The sequence below is a fragment of the Triticum aestivum genome, chromosome 5A, assembly GCF_018294505.1.
Source record: "Triticum aestivum cultivar Chinese Spring chromosome 5A, IWGSC CS RefSeq v2.1, whole genome shotgun sequence".
Classification (NCBI taxonomy): domain Eukaryota; kingdom Viridiplantae; phylum Streptophyta; class Magnoliopsida; order Poales; family Poaceae; genus Triticum; species Triticum aestivum.
Window position 1 is genome coordinate 276,672,727 of NC_057806.1, and position 8,006 is coordinate 276,680,732.

Sequence of the window (8,006 nt, forward strand, 5' to 3'; positions counted from 1 at the left end):
CGCCTCCCTTTTGTCCCAGAAAAAAAGAAAAAAAAGGAAATCCATTATAATAGCTTGGGCCTAAAAACAAAAGCCCGTTGTAGTAGGGCCTGCGAGCAACAGCCCGTTATGATAAACTACGAAAGCAAATCTGGACCGTCTGCTCCCCAGGGTAGACCCACATGGGCACGCATCTCATAGCACCTCTCCTCCGCGCCAATATGGATCCACAGCACAGACCGGCAGACCAACGCAGCAAACACCGCCTCTTCGTATCTCACTGCCCTTCCAGAAGCTTCCGGAAGGATCTCGTCCCACCACCGCCCCTTCCGAACTCGCGACTCCTCGCCGTTCCCCTTCCCCAACCCTCTTCCTTCTCGGCAGCATTCCCGCCTGCTCGGGTCTTCTCGGAGCGCTTTCGCAGCGGGGACAGCGTGGCTGGTTGAAACGCGAACGACTCCTGGTCCTCGGAGGGTTGTTGTCGGGGAGGACTGGGGTGGCGGCGGAGCTTCCGGAGACGATGGACGCGCTGGCGCAGCGGGTGAGCGCGCTGCGGGCCTCGCTGCAGAGCAGCCAAGGGAACACGGAGGGCATGGTCGCCATCCTCGGCTCCTTCGACCAGCGCCTCTCCGAGCTCGAGGCCACCATACACCCCATCCAGGTCGTCTCGTGCCCATTTCCGCTTGGTCTCGACGTCTCGTCGAATTTGATTGGAGCCGCGGGAGCGTGCGGCGTCTGATTTTGGGTGGTCGTGCAGGTGAGGGCGCACGCGACCCAGATGGCGCATGAGAACATCGACAAGGCGATCAAGGTCGCCGATGACATCCTCGCCCAGGTCGTCATCGTCCGCGAGGTGCGTGAACGTGCTCTCCTCGTCCCCTTCGTTTTTGAATTGAATGCTCTCCGTCCTCAACGATGCTCTGGCCTGCGTGTCTGATCGCAGGCAGCTTGTCCGCCTGCTGCTGCCCCGTAGAGGCGTAGAGTGCTTCCGTTATTTTATATAGTACGTATTGTTTTGTTTTGCTCCCCTTTGGGCTCTCTGTAACACTGTCGCTGTTCCTTGTTAAGTGATGAAACCGATGACCCCCGAGCCCAGAGGCTATAACTGACTCTCCCATTATATACAAAGGGTGGTGACACCTTTTGATTTGGTTGGCAAGGAGCTGAGGCATTGCATGCATTAGAGGGGATTGAGAGCGCCGAATTTGTCTTGCTTTGGTATTTGGAGGATGTGCTTGACTAGTTTTGGACTTGGACTTTCATTAATAAGGACCGGTACGTGCAGATTTTACATTTGGAGTTGATTAAAGGCGCATAGATAATAGATTGGTGGTGAGATAGCTTCCATGCTGGTGTAGTTGTGAACTGCATTTGTTCTTGTTTACTAGCAAGGGAATGATTAGCTTCGTATTAATTTCTATAGCACTTTCTATGCAGAGATTGCTCTTTTTAGACAGGTAATCACTGTTAAATTGGTTATAGTTGCAGTCTTGTACCTACGATTTTGTTCTATTTTCGAACTATTTTAGACAGGTAATCACTGTTAAATTCGTTTATAACTTTGTTTGGAACTTTTATTTGCATGTTGTCCTTTTGAGCTTTAGGCAGAAGCTACGATATTGAGGGGGCCCCATGTGGATCTGGAGAGCTACCTGAAGGCTGTGGGTCATCTGAAAGACGCTGTTGGTTTTTTCTCCTCGAGGGAGAACTTTACGAGTAAAGAACGATTTCTGAATGATGTAAACGCTCTCTTATCTAAGTCTTCTCTGATCATTGAGGAAGAATTCAAGCGGTTGACGACAACATACAGGTTGATGCATCTACACGCATTTCTGAAATCTTAACTGGTTGGTTCCTTATATGTTGCTAGAGGAACAATTGCTGTATTTCCTGGACCTCTCCTAAGTCTCAACGATAATATATTAGTTCTTCTAATATCATTTTCCATCTGTGCTGTTATATCTCTTCTTCAGCAAACCTATTGAGGGTGATCTTATATTGGGTTCGCCTCCAAAGCTTCAATGGGCGTCAGATGGCGATGCTGAAGCAGATGGACGAAATTCTGCCCACTCCGAGCATCCATCCAAAGACTTGGAAACTGCCATTTGCAGGACTCCAGCACTGATCCCCTCTAGAATATTACCCCTTCTTCATACTATAGCTCAGAAATTGGTTCAGGATGGAAACCAGCAGTCATGCTACAAAATTTACAGGTAGGCTTTGAGCTGGGGATTTAACGTGAGATGGTTCTCATGATCTCATCATTGCCAACAGACTTTAATCTGATTATGTAAATGCTGCTTGCAGAAAACAAGACGGTCAGTGAATGTAGAGAGTACCTGAGTTATGGGAAATACATTAACAATGAAAAAATATGCAGCAATGAGTTATACTTAGTCAGGTTTTGGTCAACTTTCACTATGTTGGTTGAAATTTATTGAGTTAAGAAAATTCCCTACTTACAGTATAGCTTACATTACTCTGCCATACTTATTGGTAGGAATGTTTTGCTGTATGAATGATCTTCCTTTTTCTTCCCAATTCCAACTTACATCTATTGTTATTTCGACATTTTAATACTATGCAAAATCAAGCTCAGATTTCTTCTCTTCCTTCAGAGATGCTCGTCGTTCGGCATTAGAACTGAATCTTCGGAAACTGGGAGTAGAAAGGCTTAGTAAAGATGATGTAGAAAGAATGCAATCGGATGCTTTAGAAGCTAAAATTGGAAAGTGGAGCAAGTATTTGCAAATTACAGTGAGGGCCCTTTTTCAAATATGCTTATGATGTACTCCCTCCGTCCGAAAATACTTGTCATCAAAATGGATAAAAAGAGATGTATCTAGAACTAATATACGTCTAGATGCATCCCCTTTTGTTCATTTTGATGACAAGTATTTTCCGGACGGAGGGAGTATGTGCTTAGACATCCAACTAACCGTCTATGCTTCAATAGGTGAAGCTCCTTGATGGAGAACGAAAAATTTGTGATGAGGTTTTTGAAGGTATCAGTTTCAACAAGGATCAGTGTTTCAGTGAACTGGCAGGAACTGGAGTTTCTGTTGCTAAAACTCTTCTCAGCTTTGGAGATGCTGTTGCTAAAAGTAAAAGGTCTCCTGAAAAGTTGTTTGTACTGCTGGATATGTATGAAGTAATGCATGAAGTTAGATCCGAGGTATGCTAAAAGCAGTGTGTTCCTGCAACACCAATATGGTATATATTTAGTATGCCATCACATTTTGATCAGTTATAGTAGTTATTAGCCATATATACGCAACATTTCTAGCTGCGGACAATTAGCAAATGAGTTTTGCTTGGTTCTTCTAGCAGTGTTAGTGTTTGCAGTTGTTATCTCTGCGGCTATGCTGTCAACTGTGACCATGTTGATATTGGCGACTATGGAAACAGTAACGCCTGCCTTCTTTTGAATCTCATTTACCAGGTTGAAGTAATTTTTCAAGACAGTTCTTGCTCTGAGATGCGTGAGGCTGCATTGGGCTTGATGAAGCTCTTGGCACAGACTGCCCACGAAATGTTTGTTGATTTTGAGGAATTAGTTGAGAATGATACTTCAAAGACTAACGTCCATGACGGAACTGTCCATCCTTTGACTATCCGTGTGATCAATCATGTTAAATTCCTTTTTGAGTAAGCATCACCCATTTCGCCTAGCTATTAAACTCTTGGACACACAGAGATTTATTTGACTTAGATGTTAACCAATATAGGGTCAATCAGCATGGAATTTTACTCTTTAACTTTTGAGATGTATGGTCTCTCTTGTGTGTATTATTTGCGTTAGCCATATGTTGTCCTGAATTCACATTTTGTTCCACCAAGCGAACACTGATTAACTGTACTTAATGTATAATACCAATCAATGGCTGGTGGATCCAGAAGTTTGAGAAATTTGTTGGTCCACACATTTATATATTTACTCAAGTTCTTAGTGTCTTCATTTATTCCACATAGCTTAGGAGCTTGTCATATACATCAATGTTTCCCATTTCTTCTTTCCGTGTCTAGGCACCACATGTATTTATTTTCTTAATAAACTTAGGTGATATGTTGTTCAACTATAATTACAGGGAGTATTATATTATTTTTATTGAAGTGATTTTTAGTTTCTCAGTTTTTTTGGCATCATTTTCGAAATGGCATGCTAACTGATATGTGCGCTATTGACAGTTATCAGTTAACACTGAAGCTACTACTTCAAGAATTTGAAACTGGAAGTGATACTGAATCCCAACTTACAGTTGTTTTGACAAAGATAATGCAAGCCCTTCAGAACAACTTAGACGGGAAATCTAACCAGTACAAGGATCCTGCGCTGATGAGCATATTTCTTGCGAACAACATTCACTACATGGTTAGTTCTGTTCGCAGGTATGCTATGTTTTGTGTTTCAGGTCTACACTATCTTGTCCAGACAGTTTACCTAGCAAATAATTTATTTTTGTCTCATCACAAGGTCAGAAGCCAAGCATATACTTGGTGATGACTGGATTCAGAGACATCGTAGGATTGTACAGCAACATGCCAAACAATACAAAATGGTTGCATGGGGAAAGGTTAGTGCTTCAGATCTGGAGACTGTCTCCATCCATCAACCGTCCTCTGCTCCTCTCCCCGTCGCCTAGTCTTGCTGCGGTGGTGGGGTTGGTCGTCCTGGCTATGGCTCATCATGGTGTCTCGCTTCCTCCCTTGGTCGTCCTCGGCAAGATCCGGGTTTTCCTAGTCGGTTCAACTCCGACCGGCGTGGCTTGGGATGCTCCCCTCGGTTGGTGCTTGTCCCCTCGTGGCCTTTTCCGTTTGCGGCCCGGGTGACGGCCGGTCTGACGGTGTCGGGCTGGTGGCCTTGGCGCTTGGTGATGTCGTGCCTAGTCTCGTGCATGTGGTGCATCTAAAGCCTGTGGTGGTTTCGTCCGTTCGGTGCCTGTGCTTCAGTTGATTTCGTCGTTGTCGTCATGGTAGTCGAGCTTGGTCGTGTTGTAGCTTGCTAATGTTCAGGTTCTTGTGGCGGATGTTCCTTCTTGCCTTGTTATGTATTGCTGTTATAGATTAGTTGGGATTTGTTTTGGTCATCTTCCGGTCGTGGATTGCCAAGTCTCGAGTAGTGATCCTTAGGTCGTTTTAGTTTGGTCGTGTCGCTTGTGCGGGGTCAGGCCTTTCTTTGGCGTTGTATCACCTTCTTCCTTAATGAATATACATGCAGCTCTACTGCATTGCTCGAAAAATTTCTTAACTGTTTTGCTTTTATATTTTACTGCTCGATGTTCGGATTAATGTTATTTTGCCCTGACAATGATACTATATTTTGTCGTTGGGCACAATATTTATTTTGTAAAGTTTGAACATGTTAGAACTTTTGATGAACCGTAAAACATATTGGCTTTTCAATACAGTACTGCTCCCATTGATTTGCAAAGGTTCACTACCTTATCCTGTAGATTAGATAGTTCCCAAATTATTTTTCCTATTATATTCACATAAATGGAAATAATGAATAGGGAGGTGATTGATTCCGTTTACTCTGAGTTCGTTATTTTAGGCTGTTCAGACTCTCTCCATTCAAGTTGCCAGCAGCAGTGGTACATCAGCATCGTCTGATCTTAGCAGCAGTGGAGTTTCAAGAGCTATGATCAAAGAAAGGTCAACTGCCATGGTAGCTTGTTGTGTTAAATTTTGAAGAAATAAACCAGTAATGGAGTTACAAAACTGTATGTTCTTTCCTTGCCAGGTTTAAGTCTTTCAATATGCAATTTGAAGAGCTTTGTGCAAAGCAATCTCTATGGACCATACCTGATCAAGAACTGAGAGAAACTCTGAGGCTTTCTATAGCTGAAGTTCTCTTGCCAGCCTATATGTCCTTCGTTAAACGCTTTGGGTATGTTAACCAACTTTTTCTTGATCTTGTTAGGCACTCCATATTATTATTCATTCAGTTTAATGGATTATTAAATGATAATCAAATCCTATCATAGTTGTGTTAAGTAGGAAAGAGAGGTGCGAGAATATTGTATGTTATCTTCCTGCATGTCGGAGCTGATCATGCATGATTGTAAAAACTATTTTTTCTAATATATTAGTGTGGTTTTAAGAAAACAAAGAAAGAAACCCTAGCGTAATTGTGTTTGACTTTGACCCCAGAACCTTAGCCGTGTATATGATACATAGTTTTTTTTTTTCAAAATGGAGGCAAAAGTTTTGTCTCATCAATTCATTAAGAAGAGTAAGAGAGTTGTGGTTTTCTTGGTTTTACAATGTCTCTAGCCCATCCATTTTCCCATCTGCTACATTAAGTTGTTGAATAACTCACAAATGATTGAAATGGCAGCCCAATCATCGTTGGTTCCCAGTCATTTCTCCCTCTATTTTGCGCATCATTGTCATTGCAATTCTTCATGCTGGTTCTGGTTTTATATAACCATACGTCCATACTATTGTTCTTAACTTTCAGGAATCTTGTTGAAAATGAAAAGAAGCCTCATAAATACTTGAAATACCAGCCAGATGAGTTGGACCAGTTGCTGGGTGAGTTCTTTGAAGGACAACAATCTGTTGAACAGAAGAAGTAAGCACCGGGGGGCAGTTAAAAAGGGAATCCTGCTAGTAGTTCTTGTAGCAAACTTCTGTAAAGATCTCTACAGATCGAAGCAACTAAACATTTTTTTTACCAAAGACAGCAAGATGCTGTTTTCATTCACGAAGGAAGGATAAAAACATCCCAGAGAGGATAATACAAAAAATTTATGTACAAGCTGAACAGAATTTACCAGCTATATATGTTGGAAATATGAGCAAATTACTACGAGATTTAATCCGAATAAACATAAAATAAATCATAAAAGAAATAGTAGAGATTAAACTAATCATGCGAACTAGCATAGTAGATGAACAGATCACATTTAGGGCACATACTAGAAACATGAATTCTACCACGATCTCGAACAGAAAGGATAGAAACACATATGGTGCAGCGGGAGCAGCACCGCCGGCATTGACGTTGTCGCCCATGTCGTCGAGGATGAGGTTGCCGAGGTCGGGGAAGAAGTCGTCGTTGGCGAAGTCGTCGCTGCCAGCAGTCGCGTGAGTGTGCTCCCCAAAAACCTGATTGCCCTTCTCCCGTACAGGATCACGAGAGGCGGGGTTTCGGAGGCCTGCTGTTCGTTCTCCCAGTGCACGCTGAAAGGAGGGATGGAGAAGATTTGCTTGGTGGCGCAATGATCTGGAACGGTGGTGAGAAACCATACGAAGCGGCAGCGGCTAGGGTAGATGTCTGCCTGACTATATAGTGCGGGCCGGGTAGGTCGTGGGAGTAAACCCCATGTCGGAGTCGTCATGATCCAAAAGAATCGGAAACGGTTCAGTAATTAACGCATCCATTAATTATTAATTAATGACTCATTAATTTTTCCCAAGCAGCAAAAATATAGACAAAGTGCATAGCTCTGTCCTTGGCTCGGCTAAATCCCGCAACCCGCGGCGCGTCGTGACGAGGCGTGGCGAGCGAGGAGCACGTGTAGGTCTCATCTTCTCATGCTCATACAAGTGGTAGAAGAGCTCACCTTATAAAGAGGTGCAAGTCTCTCTCAACTTCTGTGGTGGGACTAAACTCTAGTCTCACTCACTCCACTCACATGTGTGCATGAATGGGCCAAGAGAATTTTAGAATTTTAGTTGGGCTTTAGGCCAAAGGTCTACTAGCAAAATTCCAACAATTCCCCACAAAGTCTCATTGGCACATCTCATCATTTAGTTTCAAAACATTGTTTATATACCAGTGCTTAGTGGAGATTGTGAGGTTGAACTTCCACTTAGAGTTTTATACTACACTAAATCACAACTTGAATAGTGGACTATGCCTTGAACTACAAGTTTTCTACGAAACTAGTTTCACACAAATTCTTGACCGATACTGGGTTGCCGCAAGGCTTCCCCGCGTGTGGAGCGTATAAGTCATACTCCGGGGCCTTTCATGAATTTATTAGAGAACACCCAATTCTCACAGACTGCGATGTTTA

The 8,006-nt window shown here is 43.1% G+C and overlaps 1 protein-coding gene across 1 annotated transcript; it reads left to right on the top strand.

The window, feature by feature from the left end:
* The first annotated feature begins 243 nt into the window (after positions 1-243).
* On the top strand, positions 244-6,685 carry LOC123106802 (exocyst complex component EXO70A1). The gene is made up of 12 exons (XM_044528845.1): positions 244-640; positions 737-832; positions 1,584-1,789; positions 1,953-2,192; positions 2,598-2,736; positions 2,936-3,154; positions 3,422-3,627; positions 4,168-4,368; positions 4,454-4,553; positions 5,534-5,634; positions 5,723-5,869; positions 6,443-6,685. The coding sequence occupies exons 1-12, from the start codon at positions 500-502 to the stop codon at positions 6,558-6,560; spliced, it is 1,914 nt and encodes a 637-aa protein (XP_044384780.1). The 5' UTR covers positions 244-499; the 3' UTR covers positions 6,561-6,685.
* The last annotated feature ends 1,321 nt before the right edge of the window (positions 6,686-8,006 follow it).